Source organism: Cannabis sativa, chromosome 8, assembly GCF_029168945.1.
Source record: "Cannabis sativa cultivar Pink pepper isolate KNU-18-1 chromosome 8, ASM2916894v1, whole genome shotgun sequence".
NCBI lineage: Eukaryota > Viridiplantae > Streptophyta > Magnoliopsida > Rosales > Cannabaceae > Cannabis > Cannabis sativa.
In genome coordinates, this window is record NC_083608.1 from 44,370,022 (window position 1) to 44,391,823 (window position 21,802).

Consider the following 21,802-nt stretch of genomic DNA (forward strand, 5'->3'; position numbering starts at 1 on the left):
TACATTTTAACTTGTAAATTGCTAAAAGAAGACATAGTTTGCCGACAATTAATATTTCTTAAAACAAAAAAATTAAAAAAAACTAAGAATTTGTCTCAGAATATTGAACGGTTTCAAAAAGTAAAGAATTTGTTGTTTGCTATTTTTGATCAAATGGGAAATAATCTTTTGGAGGCAACACTCGAAACAACTATAGCTTAATTCTAGAGATCAAATTAAGACTGCAAGGTTTCGTAAGCGTTCGAACCATATTCATAAGCTTCAGCATTCGAATGGGAATTGAGTTGACTAGGATAATGGGTTAGCTACTTTAATTACTCATTATTTTCATGATCTTTTTAGTCACTCACATATGAATTGGAAAGAGGTGATAGATTATATTCCTAGCTCAATTACGGCAGCCCATAATTTAGAACTCATGAAGTCAATTTTAGAGGAGGAGACTAAGGAAGCTTTGTTTCAAATGTACTGATAAATCTCTTGGTCCGATAGTATGACCCCAATGTTTTTTTTCAGAAGAATTGGGTGGTTGTTGGAAGTGATGTGGTGGTTATAGTGCAGACATTCTTCAATGAAAGAATTTTGCAAGATGGGTTGAACAAGACAAATGTGGCTCTTATATCGAAAAAGAAAAATCCAACCATTATTTGGTGATTTGAGGTTGATATCCCTTTGTAATGTATTAGTGAAAGTGTTCACTAAAGTCCTTACTAACAAAATGAAAGGTTGTTGGATGCAGTTGTATTTGATGCTTAAAGTGTATTTATATTTTGAGCGTCTCATCTCACATAATATTATAGTTTCTTATGAAGTGATGTATTATTTAAAGAGAAAGCGTCGAGGTAATATTGGTTTCATGGCACGTAAAATTGATATGAGTACGGCTTATGATAGGATTAACGGGTCCTATCTCCAAGAAATTCTAAAAAAAAATGGAGTTTTATGATTGGTTGGTTCACTTGGTAATGACTTGACTACAAATTCCTATAGCATTATTTGTGATGGACATGAGATGGGCCTATAATTCCTATGCGCGTTATTCATCAAAGAGATCATTTGTCTCCATATCTAATTATCTTGTGTGATGAGAGATTGTTTGCTCTTATTCGTAATTTAAGTGTCCATGTTGGTTGCATGGTATAAAAGTGTGTCGTCGTCAGTGATATCGTATATATTTTTTTTTTTGCAGATAATAGCTACTTATATTACAAAGCCACCAATGTCAAAGCTTTGAATGTTTTGGAGCTTCTTTAGAAATTCGAGACTGTTTTAGGACAAAAGATGAAAAGGGGAAAATAAAATAAAAAGGAAATAATTATTTTTGAATGGATTGTAATTGTAACTGTAATTGTATACAAAGAGAAATATGACATATCCAAATCCAACGCTACTCTTGCTCCTTCATGAATCATGCATTCGTGCGAAAAATTAGAAAAGTTGGTATACAGTTATAAGGTGCGTTAGTCTTACACTCAAAATAGTGTGAATATATTCTCTTCTTCTTTTAACAACCAAAAGAAAATTAGACTACTAATATCTACGAGAATATGAAGACATCTCTCTTTTTCTTTTTTCTTTACTTTTTTCAATTTTCCCACTATCCTAATATAATCTTATTAACTTATTGATATTGGTTAATCTTTTTAGTTATATTTCTAAAATTAGTTTTTCTTTTTTTTTTTTATTAATAAAAGTAGCATTAGTGTAAATACATGTAGCCCACTCTACCTAATATTTATGATAAATGTTTTGGAGAGCATCTTAAAATACAAAACGTGACACATATCGATGTTAGTTCATTTTGATATCGAGTTCTATACATTTTAATTTAATAAATAATATAAAAAACCGCTAACTAATTATAAGATATCATATCAATATAGTATTAAACACCTTAAGCTGCAAATAAAATAAAAATGCTCAATATTTATAGTGAGTTGAATAGAACATTTCCTAATAGGCACAATTAGAAATGTTAGTGATATTCCATTATAGTTTTAAAATTAAAATAAGTGTGATTTGATATTTAGTTACACTAATAACAATATAATATCTTATAATAGTGCTAGACACCACTGATATCTTTTAACATTTCTCAATCGAATAAAAAAGCTTTAGATGTTTAGGTTAAATCTTGGATCTATATATTTAAATTTATTTTTCAAAATATTTTAAATCTGATGACACTAACTAGATACAATAAGAAAGGTTATAATGAAATACAATTTTTCTCAATTTGAGAATCACAAACATGTAACCAATTACCACTCTCTCCAGTGATTTTGTTTTACTTATCATTCAGATAGGGCCCGACTAGCACCAAATAGGGCTACTCGACAATGAGTAAACTAACTTACTGAATAAGAAAAACCTAGTAGATTTCCCACACTTATTACGATTTTCTTGCTTTCATTCATATAAACTATGTATCCATAGAGAACTTGACTAGTGAACTAAGAACTGCTCAAAACTTACTTCAATAATTAAATAGCCTTTGGTTTGTGATCTCACTGCAACTTTACAAATAATTGAGTACTTTCCCACCAAAAACAGCCCCTTGGTGTTTTGAAGTGAGAATAACATGCCCCAATTATTTTACTCTCCATAGATGGACGACACATAGCTCAAACTCCCCTTTCAAGAGTCAAGACTACCATACGTTACAATGATCTAAAATGAAAGGTTGAAAAATGCAGGTGCTATGCCAATCCGTGGCGGTGAGAAAGATTGTCAGATATGAAACAGTGGGCCCAAGGAACTATATTGTAAATTAATTAGGCGTTATATGAGCTTGAAAATTATCAATATGCTAAAGGGAAGGTAGTGTCGCTTGCCATGTAATAATCAAGAATTCACCCATTAATCAAGTGGCAAGTTCGAAGGATCTAACAAATATCAAAAGACTATTAATGAAAGCCTGTCAAAATTGCCAATATATTGATGTGTTCAAACTGAATGAAACAAATGAGGACAATAAATTGTAGCACAGCTATCAATCAGTCTCTCAACCCTATATCTAGATAACGATGGTGGTCTAAAAACAACAAGAAAATATAGATTGGAAGAAAAAAACTCTCAACGAATCATCAACCCTTGTGTTGCCTGAGCAACGTCTTCGGTAGGCTTGTTGGCCTGAATAGTGGTGATAACATTGGCCACATTACCCTGGAAATGAAGATTCAACCAATTGAGTTATACCATACAAAAGATGGATGAAAAGAAAATAACAAGTAAACAAAAATTCATCTAGCGCAAGCAGCTTACCCTCCAAGTTGCTAGCTTTGTTTTAAGTGTTTGCCACTGATCTTGACCAAAAATGCGATCAGTGCAACGACTGCACATCAAACGAAAATCAGGACAAGGACAATTGATTGACACTGGTAAAACAAAAGAACTAACCAAATGCATGTTTTGGATTAAGAGGTGTAACCAGCCCTCGTCAATTAAAAATTACGATAAAATTTCAAATGATAAGTGGAATTCTACCAACACAAATATACATGTCTATGAGCCCAAAGAACTATTATATTACAAGAGAACTGAAACTACCTCACGATAACTACTTGATTCATCTGATCCATTTTACAGTCCATCAATTTAGCAGCTATTGCCTTGACCACCCACAATTCCACCTCGTCATCATTAATCTGCAACGAGAAAACTTTGCACATGATTCACCAAGATATGAAATGCAATACCAAAGTAAATAGGCAAAGAAAACTAACTCGAAGGGTGTCTTTTATAAGACTGTATGGTATTTGGCCACTTTCATCAGAGCCAAGATCCGCCAACGATATCAACCTCATTTTAGTTATACAGTCTTCGTGGACTAGACCTACAAAATTGTAAAAGTATATTTTTTTTAAAAAAAAAAAAAACAAGAAACTGATTTTTTGTCAAGAAAAAAATCTTGATACTAGACTAAGCTTTTATATTACCATAACTTTTGAGCAAAGTAGAATTTGCAGCTTGGAATTCCAAGTAAGCATCCAACCTCCGAGTGAGAAAGATCTTCAGAAGCTGATATACCAAGGCATATTTAGCATCCTTCTCCAATTGTCCAACAGCAGGCATGTCTAGCAAATCACACTACAATAACATAACGTATATCAATTTTCTAAAAACACCATCAATTTAGTAATCAACATCATAAATAAGTTTAAGAATATAGCTCCACATCAAATGAAAATTTAATTGGACACCATGATACCTGAAACATGTCTGGTGCCTTCACAAATTCAACAATTGTCTGAACAGCTTGCTCCTTAGCTTCACTCAGAGTATGTGAATCTTCAGCAGAAAATGTTTCCAGGTACTTGGTCAGGAACTTAAAAGTATCTTTGGCTGAGCTGAATTAGAAAAAGCACAGAATCTCATTAGATAAGTATTTAAAGCTAATTACCAAAAAAATCATTTATATATAATATAAATTTATAGACATCAAAATGTATGCAAATTCACCATACCTTTTGTTTTCCTTTAAAACATTTGAGATGGCAAGAAAAAGATTCCTCTCTTCCACAATCCCAACATTCCATTCTTTTAAGAAACTATCAATCTTTTTAAATGACGGCACAACATTTTCAGTGACCTTTCCACCAATTGCAAGTAGAAGGGCCTTCATGTAAACATGGTATTGGCTGAATGGGTTCTCCAATAGATTGTACAGATTGAACAAACTGTAAAAAAAATACTTAAAGTTAAAAAGGCACAAACCTGAAAATAGAAATCCAAGATTTAAAAGCTAAAATTACAAACATATTGTGTAGTACATCTTTAAACGCAAGGCAGACTTGTCATTTGGTTGTTGTGCAATCTTTGTAGAAATAAGCTCTGCCATCTCATGAGCTTCATCTACGCTTTGTGCCTTCGTAACAATGTTGCAAATAACAGTGTAGATGCACTCAAAATCTAGAGCAGATAAGAAACAACAACTTCAATGACTATAAACAAGAACACTAGGAAAACAAATTGAGTAGTTAAATGAGGTATCATGCATGGTTAAATATTCTGGTTCCTACTTTTCCCATATTAAACATTACGTATGCATCAGTATGCATGCTTACTCTAACCACACAGTACAGCGATTCTTTATCAATTTAAGTTCTAGCAAAGAACAATTAAGACAAATAAATTTTTTTTTTTTAAAAAAAAAAAAGAGGTGTTTACCTTTCTCAGAAACTTTTGAAACAATAACTTCAGCTGAAGTGAGCATCAGTGAGACCAAATCAAACCACCTGCCCATTGCCACACATTCTTGTGCTTCAAGACATAGTCTAGTCACTTGGGGCTCGGCAACCTTGCTCATGGGCCAGAAAAGTCTAATCAGGTAACAAATTATACCAACAAACAGCCCAATTGGAGAGAATTATTCATGTTAAAAGAAAACCTAGTTTTTTTGGGGCATACGATTAGGTATCAGAAACAAAAGCAAGAAGGGTCTTTTTCCCCCTCAAAATAGACAAATTAAGCTCCCACAAGGAAAAAAGAAATGAACACCTAAGACCTAACTCGTTCACACTCACTATGTTCAACCACTCATCTAAATAATGTATGACCAATTGCAATTACATAAGAACAGAACCAACTTATAAAGAAAATAAATGAATGATTCAAACTTTCAAATCAGACTATTTTACATAAGAAAAGTTAGTCTTGACAATCAATATACATAAATAATGCGCACGCATGGGCATAAAAGCCTGAAATCATGAATCGTAATGGGTTAAAGAGGAAGGGAAAAGATTAAAAGAAAAACCTCAGGACCGGCGTCGGCCCAGGAGAGCTCGGAAGTGAATCGGACGACGGTGAGGTTAAGATCTTCTTCGGAGGTAGGAACCACAGTCGTCATTGCTGGGGCTCTCTGCAGAGGGAGTGGTGGAGAGAGAGAGGAAAGGAAAGGAGAAAGAAAACCCTAATAACAATTTTAGTCTATTGTCTGTAGTGTGGCTATCGGGTTGCTACACGACTCTTACGCTCTATAATTCTTCATCAATTAATTTTATTATTTTCATTAGATGAAAAAAAAATAAACATAAGTAATTAATTTTAACTTTTTTCTAACTTTTTCAAATTAAAAATTATTTAAGAGAAATGTTAAAATAGTGTCTACTACTCTCCTATATAGGGATGCATATTTTCCTCATGGGGATGGGCCCGCGGGGATTCCCCGTCTAAATGGGGAACGGGGCGGGGACGGGATCAAATTTTATCCCCGAATGTTAAACGGGGCGGGGACGGGGACTCCCCGCCCCGACGGGGACCCGTTTAATTTATTAATTATTTTTTTATTAATATTTTATATTTTATATATGCGTTTGTATTTTTTTAGTATATTAATATCATTTTTACAATTTTTGAAGTTTTGTCTTTGTATAATAATACTATATTGAATAGTAAATAATATGTAATATTTTATCTTTTATGTAATTTAATAATTTTATACATTTAAATTTTTAAAATAAATTTTATTTTACAATAGGGGATTCCCCGCCCCATCCCCGATGGGGAATAAGCGGGGATGGGGCGGGGATGGGGATTAAAATCCTTAACGGGGATGGGGACGGGGAGAGCACTCCCTGCTAATTTCCCGCCCCATGTGCATCCCTACTCCTATGTGTTAATTTTACTATTGGTCCAATTAAGTATCAGGTTTTTATATACTTTAATGTAATAATTCTTAAGAAGTATCCCTAGTCAATTCTAAGGCGACATGTCTATAGCAATGCTCATTATTTAAAGTGTTCTTCTAGTCTAATTTGCACTATTTTGTTTATAATTCATTTGATTGGCACTAAATGCCGGTTTTATATTTTGGATCCAATCTAATTTGTACAATAACTTAAATCTAATCTAATCGTTTATTTTAGATTGGTTACTATTTTACAACTTTGTATACATTATTTTAATAAATTACAAAATATGTGCAAACAAACTTATTATTATTTTCTCATACATTTTTATTTACAATTAAAAAAAAAAAATTGCGTAATTTTTTTTACAATATATATAGTTATAATTATTGATTATTTTATATTTTTTTTAGATTCCATAATTCTTGTTAAATTTAAACATAAATGTACTTAACATAAATACATAATCGAACATAAATGTATCCATATATGTATATATGTGTTTATTTTATTTTTTATTAATTAAACATACTAATTTAATAAACAAAATAATAATATTCATAGATTTATTATATTACTCTATGTGTGTCATGTTTATTTTTTAATAATTTTTTAGAAAATAAATAGTATATATAAAATTGTTTATCTTTTTCTTTGTTTATTGTGTCATTTTTATTTTTTCTAATTAAATAATATTTGGAGTTTATAAAATTATGTTTGTTTATTTATTTTTTAATGTAAAAATTGTATTTCAGTAGAAAATTCGTTTCACTAACTAATTAGAAAATAATCAATATATAGAAACAATAGAAATAAAATATATTTATTTTAGTATAATATAAATTGGCTATGTCTGTTTACAATTATAATAAACATACTAATAATATAAAATACTTTATATATATGTTTATTTTGTTTTCTATTTATTCAACATACTAATTTAATAAACAAAATAATATTATTCACATATGTTTATTATATCACTTGTGTCATGTTTATTTTTAATAATTTTAAGCATTGATTTATATTTATATACATTAATATTTATAATTTTGATATTGTATTTTATTAAAAAAAATCTTATTAAATTATAATAATTCATACTAAAATAGATAATAAATATTTATTTTTTAATAAAAAATATTTAACTTGTTTATTTTTATAAAAATGTTTATTATTTATTTAATTAATTTTATGAAAATATTTATTTTGAGTTTTAATAAACATATTTTATTAGTAATAATTTTTAAAATATTAATATAATAAACATAAGGATAAAATATTACAAACATTAATTACGTTAATCTATTTATGTTAATTAGTTTTATCATTAATGGTCTATATTATTTAATGATTAAAATGGTTTCATGTAATAAGTTTTAAAAATGTATAAGTTTTTAAAATAATATTTTTTGCACATTTTTGTAATTATGTTATTTTTGTTGTACATTTATGAAAGAACCCCAATTATAAATCCGTCAAATTAGCATATCAGGGTATTGGTGAAATGTACATAGAGTTGCACTGAGATACCGATAGATTTATGATGGGCTTTTGTCAAGAACATTCGTGACCCAGTTTTAGACTTGTGAGTAGGTGTATAAGCGCCTAGTTACAGGTCGGTTATATGTTTATGTTTTATGCTTTTCCACTGAGTCTATCAACTCACATATATTCCTTCATGTGTATGTAAAGGCCAGGACTGAACTGCTGTGAGTATTAGAGCTCAGTGAAAATTGTATATATCTGGATGGTTATATCTGGAGTATTCTGATCTTCGGAACAATATGGGCTCATATTTGTAGTTGCTAGGCGACCTATTTAATATGTCCATTAAAAAAAATAGATTTCGGGATTTTAAATTTTGTAATTTATTTACATTGACAGTATTTATTTATGAAAATATTTAATTATTATAAAATTTTGATTAAACACAATTTTATTTAAAATCCTTTAATTAGTAAAGATCAGTATAGTAATTAAGAAATTATAGTAGCGTGTCTAAACTAATAAAGCGTTACAGCATTTAAATTAATGTTGACATGAGCAGAGCCCGAGCTGCCCATAAACCTCTTAAAATTATTCAAATTATGATCCACCACCTCCAAAAATTATCCACCAATCTTCCTTCTTCATTCACAAAGGTAGCTATTCTGTTTTTCTATTTCCTTTTCTTAAGACAAGCATGAAAATAGGAATTATTTTCATCTCCTTTTCTCAACCAAATAATTTTACTTCACTGACTAAAGAAGCTATGCTACATTTTTCATGAATACTAAAATCAGGTAGCTTTAGTTTCAAGATCTTGATGGAAAATTACTCTAGGGTTAGTTTGAGCTTTCATTTTAGTATCACTATAATTCTATCACCTATAGTATGTATCTCTATTAAATGAAAATAAATTTATAATATAAAATATTACTTAAAATAAAAAAAAAAAAAACTAAACTAAAATTTCAAAATATTGTATAGAACTTGGTAAAAGTAAACTAAATAAAATTGAATCGGTTTATGTATATAGAGGGGAATTTACACAATACACTTAAAAATATATATTTTTTAATATTTTTATGGATATATTTTTAGTTACATTTTTACGGACCTTTTTTATATTTACTTTTTTTATATAGATTTTTTCTTGCAAATTTTCACTTTTTTTATTGAGAAAATTGTTATTTTCCCGTATCAGCAATGTCAAAATAATATTGTTTTAAAACAATAAAAAAACAATACTTCGTTTGTTGTAAAAAAAGAATTGCATTATTTTTTCGGTGAGCGACGTCAAAACAACGATTTTTTAAAAACAACAGAAAAACAACACGTCGTATTTTGTAAAAAAAAAAAATCATTACAAATGTAATAAATAAATAAAAAATAAAACCTAAAATTTTTGCCATTTTTATATACTTATAAAAATAATCCTTCAAATGAATATAAAAAATTACGAGCAAGAAGAAAAGGCAAAACAGACATTAGTAATCCCACAACTTAGATGTACAAATTCATCCAATATTTTATAGTATCTATGAAATTTTCAATCCACAAGAAGGCCATGGTAGAAACAAAGATCACTGATCAAAACATGTAAGATCTTTTTACTTTTTAGAAATGGTTTCTAAAATATATTGCCAATAACATATTATTGATGGGTTAATTGGAAGGAGATGAACTTAGTTCCCAACCCCACCAAAGAGGTAACCCAAAGATGATCCACCTCCTGGAGCAGCATGAACCTTGGTAGATGGCCGATCCTACACCAAAAACATTATAACAATATCAATATTGAAAACAAAAAACAAAAACACAACTCATCACAGCAATCCAATGCAAAAGGACACCATAAATATATTTTGTCAAAAAAAAAAGGACATCATATATATACGTTAAACAAGCCCATTCAACCTATACCAACTATTGTTGTCACTTGTCATATTGTTATCAAAAAAAAAAAAAAAAACTATTGTTGTCATATTGTCATTATATAGTAAGGAGATTTATTTCTTAAATATTTTTACAAAAAAAATTATGGACGGTTTGTTTTTACAGAATATAAATTCGTAAAATAATTAATTATCATTTGTAAAAATATTATGAAATCCTTATATCACTCAAATATATATCATGCACTTTTTCATAAATAACCATAAAATACAATAAAAATCACAAAATTCAAACCCAAACCTTTAATCAATTTCAAGCTAATATATAAAAACTTCTGAAAATGATTATATGTACTGTTTTATCAAGTAAAACAAAGAGATTGTGAGAGGGAAAATTTACTGTTATAAAATTTCCACAGTTCTGGCCATCAGCCCTGAAATAATTGTTGGTAGTGTTGCCATGAATTCCTGCTGGGATTTCTTTGTCAATTATCTTAGGCTTTGAAGCAACAACCACAGGTTTTTGAGGAGATGCATTGTTTGCGACTGTAACTGGGCCTGGGTTTTGAGAGGTTTGGGCTTTTTTAGCAGGCTCTCCACTTCCAAATAGATAGCCCAAAGAGCTTTGTCCTCCACCAGCACTGACTCCCCGGCCCATTCTTAACCCTGCCACCCTCATATTATTAGTAAATAAGAACATTACAAAAATAATTACACATTACAATCAAAACAAAACAAGTGGAAAAACACAACTGATTCAACTAGTAACAGATATTCGAAACATAAAAAGGAGAATTGTGTAATGTAACAGAGATTTTGTTCAAGCATTACTGACCTTCTTCTTCTTCTGGCTCTGCTCCTCCTCTTGGGACCAAGTTTGAAGCTTGAAGAAAAACAGCAGAGATTGTTGGGAAGTAGATACTACTTGTACATCCAAACAAAGCTTTTATGTGAAGATTCAAATATATTTTAATGCAAATAATATGTATGGTACGACTCATACGTAGACAATTAATTATAATAAAAAATTGGTAAGGAAAATATATAAAAAGAGTAAATATATTAATTATGTGATGGAGAGAAAGAGAGAGAGAGATTTGTGTTTAGGCTTTAGTGGCATTAATATGGTGAAGTTTGAGCTGGCATTATTAGTAGTATATTGGATTGGGTTTAGAAGTTAGCTAGGCTAAAGAGTCGGACTCAAGTTTGGCTGTCAGAGACAATGGAGTTATTGGATTCACGTGGGTTTGAGTTGTAATGCTTTGGTGGTTGCACGCCTACTCTATTCTCTATACTCACTCCCAATACATTCATCAACAAACAAGTTTGGTGTAAACAGATAAGGCTTTGAGAACAAGAAAATAAAATGATTTTTTTCTTTCTTTCTTTGGGTGTTTGGTAAGGAAAAATGAAATGACATACGACTTTTATTATTATTGGAGTTTTAATAGAGAACAAAATAATAATTTTACATGATTGATAAGTTAGAAAAGTTCCCTACTACCAAACGATGCATTATATATATACACATAAATTTAAGGGCAATACTACATTATATTAATTTCTTACTTACCTATTATTAGAGTTAATCTCACATTCTCACATTGTTAATGTGTGAAAATAAATTGTCATGTATAAAATGAATGAATCATTCCTCCCATTACTAATTGTTTTTGAGATGGACCTCATTCTTCTTATTCCAAATTCTAACACCTATTGTAACGATATCGAGTTCTACTTATTTTATTTTAATTAAAATTATTAAATAAAAAATATTGCTAACCAAGGATATTAAATTGATAAACATTTTCTTTCAAGTATACTTAAGTTCCTATTCAGCCATATAAACCACTCCAACCAAAGCTGCACTTTTCAGTTTTACTGCTAAGCATCTATTCTGTTGTTGTTCCGCCCATTGAACCCAACTTTCAAAGTCTCTCGGCCAAGAATTTGATCCCAACCACTATTCTACTCTTGTAATCACCATAAATATAGCACACTCAAAGAATAAGTGACCATGACTTTCTTGTGTACTCACAAACAAGGCAGTTCTCATTGTCAATAATAATATTTCTACTAGCAAATATGTCTATAGTAAGAAGATGTGATTGGATTGCTTGCCAAAGAATAAGTCTATGTTTGGGAGCAGCTACGCGACACTACACAACTTGGTCAAATGTGATTCTTAGAGAATCTGCCAGAAAACACTCATACAAAGAGCTTATTTTGAATTTCCAGAGTTCCCCTTGACGATATCTTCCTTAGTGAAACACGTTTTTAGTTTCATGAGCTTCCTCCAATACCAGCTAGCATCTAGCTTAAGCTCATGAGTCCATACATCAATATTCTTTAAGTAAATGATATTGATCCATTTAATTCAATGATTTTCCTATTTCATAGTTAGTGCCCACGAATACTTAGCCATCGCAATTTTGTTCCATTTTGTTCCATTCTAAAACCCTAAACCCCCAAAAAATTTTAGTTTACAAACCAAATCCCATGAAGATCAGTGGCACCTGATAGTGTTACCTCATTCTCCCCAAAGGAAGTTTCTGCAAAGCATATCCACCTCTTCGATCACACTCTAAGGGAGCATAAAAATGCTCATCCAATAGCACCTGATGCCAACCAAAACAGAGTTTATAAGTTGGATTCTACTTGCATAAGTGAGATGTCTGCTAGCCAAAGTAACTAATTTATGCCTGATTTATTAGTTATAATCTCACAGTCAGCAAACTTCCATTTAGTTAGTCTCATGGTGACACCTAAATACTTTAGAGGAAAAGCCTCTTCTCCAAACTGTATTAACTCTATGATTCCTTTTCTCACTATCATCCACTCCAGCCAAATATATATTCGATTTAGCTATACTTTCCTTCAAGCCCGATCAATTATAGAAAACCTTAAATGTCTTAGAAATACATTGAGCTAATTCCACCTTTTCTTCACAAAAAATTAAAAGATCATCTGCAAAATAAAGTTTCACCAGTTTAAGCTCCTTGCATAAAGGATGAAACATGAATTCCTTAGACTTGGACTGGGGAGTTAGTAACTAAGTTAGGTACTCCATTACTAACACAAATAATAAGGGTGACATGGGATCACCCTGCCACAATCCTTTGGCACTTTTAAAACTTTTCTGTATTCTTCCATTCATAACCAGTGAATAAGAAGTCTCTCTTACACAAGTCATGATCCACTAAATGAATAAAGATGGGAATTTGAAGGCCTTCTGTTGCTATAATTTTAAACACTACGCAAGTATACGCAATCAAGTAGTAAATCTCACACAGGTGAGGTCGATCCCACAGGGAATTGGATTAAATACCACTAAATTATACTTATGATTCTATTCGGTAAATCGAAAACAATTATGATTTAAAAACAGTAAAATATGAAAGAAATTCAGAAAACTTAATAACACAATTTAAAGTTGAGCAAGATGAGACAATAGGGAGGAGAATCCTGTTGTTGTTTACCCAAATCGTTAATGCTTAATTACTATCCTATTCTTGGAGTGAATGACAGATTATGAAATAACCTAGCTCCTTTCAGATCTTCTAGATTCTAAATCACATGTTATCTAATTAATTCCTTAATTAAACTAACATGAAATCAGCATTAAGCAATAATCTACTCGTCACATAAGTCATGCAAATACTTTCGTTTCACATAGAACATTGATTATCTTAATTTTAGCATTCTCAATTCTCACTTTTCAGATTTTGAATTGAGATCATAGAGCATGCACAAGGTGATCAATCTTAAACATGAAATTAAGAACAAATTAAGATAATTTCACACACAAGAATTGAGGAATGGTAATTAAACATTAACTAGGCAAAACATTAAACAACAATCATCATCCTCCCTAAATGGGAAATTTAGTTCAGAAATAAATCCATAACCATTCCTATGACAATATTCAACATAAATAAATTAAAGAGGAATAAAGAAAAGAACTGTTGGTGGATGAATTCTGGATCTTCACTTGAATCTCTATGCTCTTCCTGCCGCTCTCAGCTGTGTTTTAGGGTTCTAAATCGCTCCCCTTGACTTCCAATCGCAGTTTTCTATTTATATCTAATTTTTAGGGTTCGTCGGACAAAAATACCCCTGACCGTACGGACGCTCGCCGCGGCCAAAAGTGGTCTCGCCGCGGCCAAAAGTGCATCAAAAAACCACGTTTCTGCCCAGACTTTCTAGCCGCGGCCATGGAAATCTCGCCGCGGCGAGATGGAATTTTCTGCTTCGATCTGTTTTAGTAAAATGAGCATAACTTTCTCATCTGAACTCCAAATGAGCTGATTCAAGATGCGTTGGAAAGATAAAAAAGAGATCTAAAACTTTTATGTTTTGACTTTTTCCAAAATATGATCAGAACATAGTCGAATTTAGGCTTGAAGTTTCAGCTTTATTCTCTTTCAAAATTTTCTCTATTTTATAGATCACTGTTTTCTGAAATTTGTCCAATTTATACATTCCAAGTGTTGAAACCTGAAACCAAAGAAAACAAGCGTAATTCTATTCCAAAAACAATAATAAAGAAGAAAAATAACTATAAAATGTGATCCAAAACTTAGGCTAAAAATAGCCTAACACCTTCAATAATTTTTCTAGAAATTTCCAGTCAATTGTATCATATGCCTTGCCCAAAACCACATTTAAGAGACAGCTAAGAGAAATGTTCTTCGTTTGATAACCTTTTAATAAGTCTTAAAGTATCAAAATATTTTGAGCCAATGATCTATTCTTGAGAAATGCACCTTGATTTCTATGTATCACCGAGGGGAGGACCTCAGCCAGTCTCTTAAAAATTAGTTTAGAAATGCACTTGTACAATGTATTATGACATGCTATAGGTCAGTAATCAACAATCGTAAAGGAAGGGGAAACTTTAGGTATGAGTGTTGACCGAGGTTTTCAGCAACCAGTTAAATAATATAAAGAAAAGCTGTAGGAAGTTTAATGAATGAGATTTTTACGTGGTTGGGGCGTTAATGAGCCTTAGTCCATGAGTCTTTTTTATTAATGAGAGTATTTATTACAGAGAATGTTCTTGGTGGATTTCTCTCCTATTTTCTGTCTTTGATTCCTTTGAACCCAAAAATTCTCGACCCTTTATCAGTCTGTTTATGGGGTATTTATAGTACTTTTCTGGGGTGATCCCTAGGAATTGATCACTTGTCTTTCAGTGTTAGCTTTATAGGGGCACATAGTCCCAACAGATACAAAATAAGAAATACATGACCTATACCGTAGGTATCTTAGGAGTTAGGTGGATATAATCTTTTATTCCCTCTTGATTGATGTGATTCCTCACAAAATAGCCGTTACTAGCCTTATTGATTATAGTGTAATAGCCGAAAAAGGGGGATTACGCCATCTGTCATGTCATTTATGGAGATTTCAATACGTCTTCCCCCATGCGACATTAAATGCGAGGTGACTGTTCAATAGATCTCTGTACCTCCCGGAGCAGCCTTAGCATTTTTTTTGGCCTCCCGGAGAATGATGATACTGTTTATGCCTCCTCCGGGAGATACCCTCCCTGATGCACTCTTTTTTCGTCTAAGACTTAGTTAATTTCCATAAGTGCTGGTCCTTACAGCTCACACGTGTCATCTTCATCCAGGTCCACGTATTTTGGGCAAAATCCTGGGCAACAATGAGCATTAGTAAAGCTTTGTTAAGAGGTTCAAGAATTTTACCAGTTGTAAATTAGTTCATGATTGCAGTAGACAAATCTAGTTTAATTTCCTTTCACATTTCTTTGCAAAATCGAGACCCAAACCCATATGGTCCCGGACTTTTTCATAGAAGGAATGCTAAACAACACATTCTTGACCTCTTTCATAGTGTACGATTTAATCATCGAAGTCTTCCCCTCATTCATGTACTGGCTTTGGAACTACATTGTGATTGTACTTTTACTCCCCATGAAGCTACGAAAATGTGTCAAAAAATGATCAACCACCGATTTGTAGTCATCAATAACTTTAACCTGCTCAAAAGTGAAAGTCGCAATACGATTCTCCTCTCTTCTCTTCTTTAAACAAGCATGGAAGTGCAAACTGGTACCTACATAGATGGATTTAGTTTGTAGCTTCACCAATTCTGTTGTGATTGTTCAAGAAATGATGTCCCTGCTTCCTCATATTCCATCGCCCAAGAGTTTCCCTCTGCCAAGCGAGTGCGAGTTCCTTTCAGTGACGAACCAATTTCCTCTAGATTCAGCGAAATATCATTGTCGTGAGCATCGACAAACACCAATTGATCATCAACTAAACTTTCAGATTCTAGGTCACTGAGATCCGCTGTCATACTAGGATAGACCTCTTTCGTTTCTAATTGGATAACATGCTTCCTGCCTAATTCTTCTTTTTCGCCATGAGAGAGAGTGAGAGAGAGATACCGCTTCATGCGCTTCTCTTTTGGGAAATATAAATCTCTTTGGACTCGTTTGGAACGTCGTATTAGGTCGTATTGTATTATATTGTATTATATTAAATTGGATTATACATCATATTTTTATATAATACTATGTTAAATTTTGAATTATACTAAAATATTATATATTTAGGTGTCCATAAAAATTAATACGGCGTTCCAAACAAGCTATTTTATTTATATTTTTTGAATACTGAGTATTATTAAAAAATGGTTGATAGTCATTGGAAAATTAAATCTATCATATTCTCATTTAGAATAGAAACCTAATCTTTTTGCACTCGTTGGTTGCTTGATAGCTTCTAATTTTTTTTTACACAAAATAGCTTCTACTTTATTAGACTTTTCTTCGTTTTTATTGTTTCAACTTGGTATGTTATTGTTGATTGGTTTTGCTCTATCAACATTATCTTTTCTTAATGAACTATCCCATTTACCTATTAATAAATATTTCATTTACTTTTTTTTTTAACAAATTTACCTACATTTTCTTTTTTCTCCCAACCAGCCTAGGGAAACTAACAAAATTTCTTGAGAAAAAGACAGTAAAATATTTGGTTTTAAGTTCCAAAAGTCCCACTTTGCGGAAAAAAAAAAGTTCCAAAAGTCCCAAATATCTGGTTAAGAAAGCAACAAGACGATGCAATTGAGAAATCTTAAGACAGGGTTTGCTTGGGCGTTGAGATAAGATTGTTGCTGAACTCTGTGGCAATGAAAAGTAGAGAGATGAGTATAACAACACACTGAAATGTATTTGTACAGACAGAGAGAGACCCAAATGTAAAAGCAACCAAACTTTCTCAACCAAACACAGGATTTTTGGCAGCTTTTTCTTTCATATGTTAACACATACACACGTAAAGTTTCTGCCTATATAACTCTGCTGTTGCACGCTTTTTTTAGTGGGTTTTCCTTATCATCATTTTGCTTCAAGAATGGTGTTCATTGCTGGATAGAAAAAACAGGGAACACCTTGATTAAGTTGCTATTATTGGAAAGATCTTGATTTCAGGGCAAAAAAAAAAAAAAATTGTGAATCAAGGGTGAAGAATAAAAAACCCCTTGTCAATAAAAATGGGAAGAACATAATCCGGAACATGTTATATAGAAGCACTACATTGGCAATTTCGATTCCTATGCACATTTATAAGTTTTTAACTTGTGGTCCATCTTGTTTGGAACTTGCAAAGCACCAGTAAATGATTCCTGCAGTGCTGCTATTAATGAATTTCAGCGGAGCTCTAACCATCTAACCGGATTGGCCTGTCGTCTTTTTTAAGCTGTTAAACTTAACTTTGAGATCTCTATCAGGATCTTGTGAAGAGCTTGGGGCTTTGAGAAAAATGGTGAGTGATCGGCGCCTTTCAGGCGGAAGACTCGTTCTGGAGGGTCTGCATTTATCATGCTCTGCTGGTGTGTTATGGATATGGCATTGTCTTCTGGAGTTTCTATGTAAAACCGCCTCACTGTCCCGTATTTCTTGTCAGAAAGAGAGAGCTTCTCCAAGGCTGGTGCAAATGGAATTGGCCTCATTGAAACGGATGCCAATGCGACATCCTTGATCGGGAGAAGCAAAAGTGAAGTCAGAAAAAGTAATAAAATGTAAAGAGTGTTTGTATTTAGGAAAGATATTAAAGTGCTGATACAATGCATTCTCATAATTTATTACTTAAATCTCTTCAATGTGGTAAGAAAAAAGATAAACAGTCATACCTTGGAAGGACTTTGGTTAAATAGCAAATCCTTCAGCAGTGACTTATCTAGATCAATAGCAGTTGGAGGGTGATCATTTCCATTTGCATACAAAAATACCTGGGCCTGGCGCATTAGATCATCTGAACCAGTGGCAGCCTGCAGTGTCTTAAGCTTTAGTCATAAACCATATTTACATGCACTGCACACTTTCTTTATAGAAATTACAAATTCACAAGTGGGTCACTCCAAATTGGATTGCCATGTTCTACAATCTACATCTATGTTCATTTGAACAGAGAAACGATTTTACTCAGAAACTCCATGGATACTCCAAACCAAGCAAAGAAACATGGATATGAAAGAAAGTAGTCTTAGTATCAGGAATGTGTGGGTTTGGAAAGGGGGGTAGGAAGGGGTGAGTAGCCCAAGTACAATGAGTATCCGGGCAGATCAAACATAAAAAATTAATGTCGAATAAGCACAAACGATAAGATATAAAGAGTGTAACCTGTTGGGAGAACATATCTAGAGTACTTTGTCCATTTTTCAACATTGCTGCCGCAAGAAAAACAGCCTTCGAAATTTTAAGAGGAAATAGCTCCATAGCATATGCAATGCACGCACCACCAAAATCATGTCCCACCAAGATCACCTGCACAATTTGTCCAAACAAATTTCTACATCAATATACATCTAGCTAGACCCAGCTAGAAACCACTGTCATTATAAAAAGGCCAGAAATATACAATATGTGCAATCACATAAAGTATCTAGTAGTAAAGCATTTTTTTAACCAAAGACGACATGTGAGTAGATTAGACAAATCAAATGTCTAGGAAATACCTTCTCTCCCTCAGCAAGTTTTTCAAGAAAATCAGTAAGTGGCTTCACATATTGTGAAAGGTTTGTAATGCTATTTGCATCAGATGAATGAATTCCAGAGCCAGTCAAGTCTATGGCAGTGACTTTAAAACTGCATTCTTCTAAGAGAGCAATAGTTTTATACCAACACCAAGCACCAAAGCCACCTCCATGAACAAGGACAAAATGGCTGGTTTCTAGATCATCATGCTTTACATCCTGATACCACAAAAGAGGATCGTCAGGATTCTAGGAAGCCAATGAATAGGCAGAGATGATTTTGAAGGAAAGATGCTTGAGCCAATAACATGTACTAGCATTTAATAAAGGTATCAGCCACATTGAACTATGAAAGAATAAACAATATTACGAAACTAACATCTAGATGAAATAATACATGAAATAAAGCCTGAGAAAAAAGAAAAAGAATACAAATTTTTAACTTGTAGTTTTATCCTCTACAGATAATTTTGAACATCTAATAGAAGTGAATCTCAGCAGCATTCATATGCTGTAAATTGTATGTATCTGCATCTGGTAAAAAGGTCCAAATGTAATAAGATTGAATCAAATCAATCACTGTACATATTTATTGATAGTCCAAAAATGTGACAAATTTTGTGCAGAGACATCCACCTATTTCTGTTTGCCAAAGTATCATGAACCAAATCAGGACCATGAATCTCTACTCATACAGAATTGTTATACATCTAGTCTTCCACTTCAGGGATATATGTTTACCAATTTGGGTTAACTTTCACATCATTTAAACCAAACTACTTACATATTATATTTATGTATCTATACTTAATAAATCTACAAATGCGCCTAAACTGCATTCTTGCACCCATCAAGAGCAGACATAAAAATAATGAAGCTATACTACTTCAAGAATGACTTTTTGTTCTCTTAAAGTTTGAGGTGGGTATTGGGGCCTGGCAAGGAAAAATAACATAATTTCATAAATGATTGGAGCCCACCAACTCTTCAATTTTGAAAGAGCTTACCAACGACTAAACATTTATTCTATATGGCCACCTTAAATAAAGAGGGTGCAGTCCGTAAATGTAATTAATAAAGATAGAACAGACTTCTAGATTTGATAATCACCCTCGTATCCAATCTACATTGTTCTAATAGCTTATAAAAAAAAAGGATAAAATACACAGCCAAACAGAGCTACATGTACTATTATATGTGTGTCACTCTGTGTCCATAACCACGGTTTGTAGTCGTGTTTAGAAGACACAGATGCCATCAAAAATCAAACTTTGAAATCATTATTTATCAATGAATCAATGAGAATATGGCACAAAGTTACCACATCAAGAATCTAGAATTCATGAGCACAAACCGACAAAGTCAATAAGACCAAAAAAAAAAAATGTGGAAAGAAACTCTAAAGCGCCACATTATGAAACTTTAAATCATTAATTATTTCCTTTCCTTTTAATAAAAAGGGATCAAGTTTCAATATCTGAATATGTAAACATCTCTCACCAAACTAAAAGCCAAGCAAAACAATTGTGTATACTATCAAAGTCATAACAAACATATAAGAAGGGACTCAAAAGCTAATATTTGAGATATACCCAACCCAAGTACAAATTTGATGTTTTACTTCCATAACCATTTTCAAACAAACAAAAATAGAAGTAAACAAAAGCCCATAAACTCGAACCTGGTTAACAAGCTGTTGCGGCTGCAGCAGAGGGTCAGTGAGGGACCGAGCTCGGGAGCTTGAACTTCTGGGCAAGGTGTTACTGCTTTTCTTGGAGTTAGAATTCGGGTACCGAAGCGAAGAGGAACGGTCAAAAGGTAGAGACCCATTTTGGCTGTGGTGCTGCTGAAAGAGGATCGCGGCGGCGAGAGCTTGTTCACGAAGCAAACCGTCGTCGAGCTTCTCCTTCCGGGAGGATCGGATCCGGGCCCATCGGTTGCTCGAATTGGCATGCGGCGGCGGGTTTTGGAGGCGCTTCGTGGGTTTTTTCTTCACTGATTTGGGTGCGAGGCAAGCACATAGATTGCCCATTAATGGCGGTTATCATGTATATAAAAATAATAAATATAAATAAAAAAAATCCCAGATAGGATAAAAGCTTTGGAGGCGGCAGAGAGAGAAAACAGAGGTCGATGATGGTGATGAACTGGGCCTCACGAGAAAGGAGGAGAGATTGGTTTGGTGATGGACATAGTCATGAGCAGGTAACGACTGAAGAGGAGGACTTTATATATAATACGTATGACTATTTTAGAGAAAAGAGAGAGATACTGTAATGGCAACTATAGTAAATATTGTATTATTAAATCTGACTTCATGAAAGCCAATTAATTAGTTTTAATTAATTGAATAAACCTCATAAGTTTTGATGGACTGATAATTATAACTTCTTATTACAATTTTAAGTCAACTATTCTATATTAAATCATATGTGAAATATTTTTTTATTTTTTTTATAACCGTATTCATTATAATAATAGTATTATTTTTGTAAATTTTTAAAATTTTTTAAATAGTTACAATACCGATTTAAAATTTTTGATATTCTAATTTATGAAGTATATTTAAAAAATTTTAAATATATTTTTGACACGGTAAATTATTTAATTTTTTTTTCAAAAAATTTACATAAATGATGTTGTAAGTATAATGAATACCGCCATAAAAAAAAAAATTCCAATATGTATTTTCGAACATGAAAATTAACTAAAAAATTATAATAAAAAGTTGACGGTAACACTCTTAAAAAAAAATAAACGTATATATTTATTTTACATTAATCA

General features: G+C 32.2%; 3 protein-coding genes across 5 annotated transcripts; all 3 read right to left on the minus strand.

Moving 5' to 3' along the window:
* Nucleotides 1–2,910: 2,910 nt before the first annotated feature.
* Nucleotides 2,911–6,056, minus strand: LOC115699547 (uncharacterized). The gene is made up of 10 exons (XM_030627017.2): nucleotides 5,759–6,056; nucleotides 5,170–5,299; nucleotides 4,773–4,911; nucleotides 4,467–4,679; nucleotides 4,211–4,349; nucleotides 3,939–4,089; nucleotides 3,726–3,835; nucleotides 3,550–3,647; nucleotides 3,265–3,334; nucleotides 2,911–3,165 (listed from the first exon to the last, which is right to left on the minus strand). The coding sequence occupies exons 1-10, from the start codon at nucleotides 5,849–5,851 to the stop codon at nucleotides 3,076–3,078; spliced, it is 1,233 nt and encodes a 410-aa protein (XP_030482877.2). The 5' UTR covers nucleotides 5,852–6,056; the 3' UTR covers nucleotides 2,911–3,075.
* A 3,451-nt stretch (nucleotides 6,057–9,507) lies between these two features.
* On the minus strand, nucleotides 9,508–11,407 carry LOC115701200 (protein SPIRAL1-like 3). Its single transcript, XM_030628922.2, has 3 exons — nucleotides 10,848–11,407; nucleotides 10,413–10,678; nucleotides 9,508–9,883 (listed from the first exon to the last, which is right to left on the minus strand). Exons 1-3 carry the CDS (start codon nucleotides 11,011–11,013, stop codon nucleotides 9,803–9,805), a joined length of 513 nt encoding a protein of 170 aa, XP_030484782.2. The 5' UTR covers nucleotides 11,014–11,407; the 3' UTR covers nucleotides 9,508–9,802.
* Nucleotides 11,408–17,506: 6,099 nt separating this feature from the next.
* Nucleotides 17,507–21,324, minus strand: LOC115699730 (putative methylesterase 11, chloroplastic). Of its 3 annotated transcripts, none has more exons than XM_030627266.2 (5): nucleotides 20,700–21,324; nucleotides 19,001–19,237; nucleotides 18,666–18,809; nucleotides 18,176–18,313; nucleotides 17,507–18,019 (listed from the first exon to the last, which is right to left on the minus strand). In XM_030627266.2, exons 1-5 carry the CDS (start codon nucleotides 21,048–21,050, stop codon nucleotides 17,738–17,740), a joined length of 1,152 nt encoding a protein of 383 aa, XP_030483126.2. In that variant the 5' UTR covers nucleotides 21,051–21,324; the 3' UTR covers nucleotides 17,507–17,737. The 3 variants fall into 3 exon arrangements, with proteins under 3 accessions (XP_030483126.2, XP_030483125.2, XP_060958003.1); XM_030627265.2 differs by having other exon boundaries at nucleotides 18,176–18,322; nucleotides 20,700–21,274; XM_061102020.1 differs by having other exon boundaries at nucleotides 18,176–18,306; nucleotides 18,665–18,809; nucleotides 20,700–21,274.
* Between the last annotated feature and the right edge of the window lie 478 nt (nucleotides 21,325–21,802).

Bases quoted from the DNA above. Each gene is read 5' to 3' on its own strand.
- LOC115699547 (XM_030627017.2), bottom strand. From the start codon at position 5,851: ATGACGACTGTGGTTCCTACCTCCGAAGAAGATCTTAACCTCACCGTC. The intron at 4,350-4,466 runs GTATGGTGAATT...TTTCTAATTCAG, and splicing joins GTTTTAAAGGAAAACAAAAG to CTCAGCCAAAGATACTTTTA. The intron at 4,090-4,210 runs GTATCATGGTGT...ATGTTATTGTAG, and splicing joins AGGCACCAGACATGTTTCAG to TGTGATTTGCTAGACATGCC.
- LOC115701200 (XM_030628922.2), bottom strand. From the start codon at position 11,013: ATGAGTCGTACCATACATATTATTTGCATTAAAATATATTTGAATCTT. The intron at 10,679-10,847 runs GTCAGTAATGCT...TGAGGGTGGCAG, and splicing joins AGAGCCAGAAGAAGAAGAAG to GGTTAAGAATGGGCCGGGGA. The intron at 9,884-10,412 runs GTAAATTTTCCC...TTTTTGGTGTAG, and splicing joins ACTGTGGAAATTTTATAACA to GATCGGCCATCTACCAAGGT.
- LOC115699730 (XM_030627265.2), bottom strand. From the start codon at position 21,050: ATGGGCAATCTATGTGCTTGCCTCGCACCCAAATCAGTGAAGAAAAAA. The intron at 18,323-18,665 runs GTTACACTCTTT...CTAAAGCTTAAG, and splicing joins TAGATATGTTCTCCCAACAG to ACACTGCAGGCTGCCACTGG. The intron at 18,020-18,175 runs GTATGACTGTTT...CTCCCGATCAAG, and splicing joins TTAACCAAAGTCCTTCCAAG to GATGTCGCATTGGCATCCGT.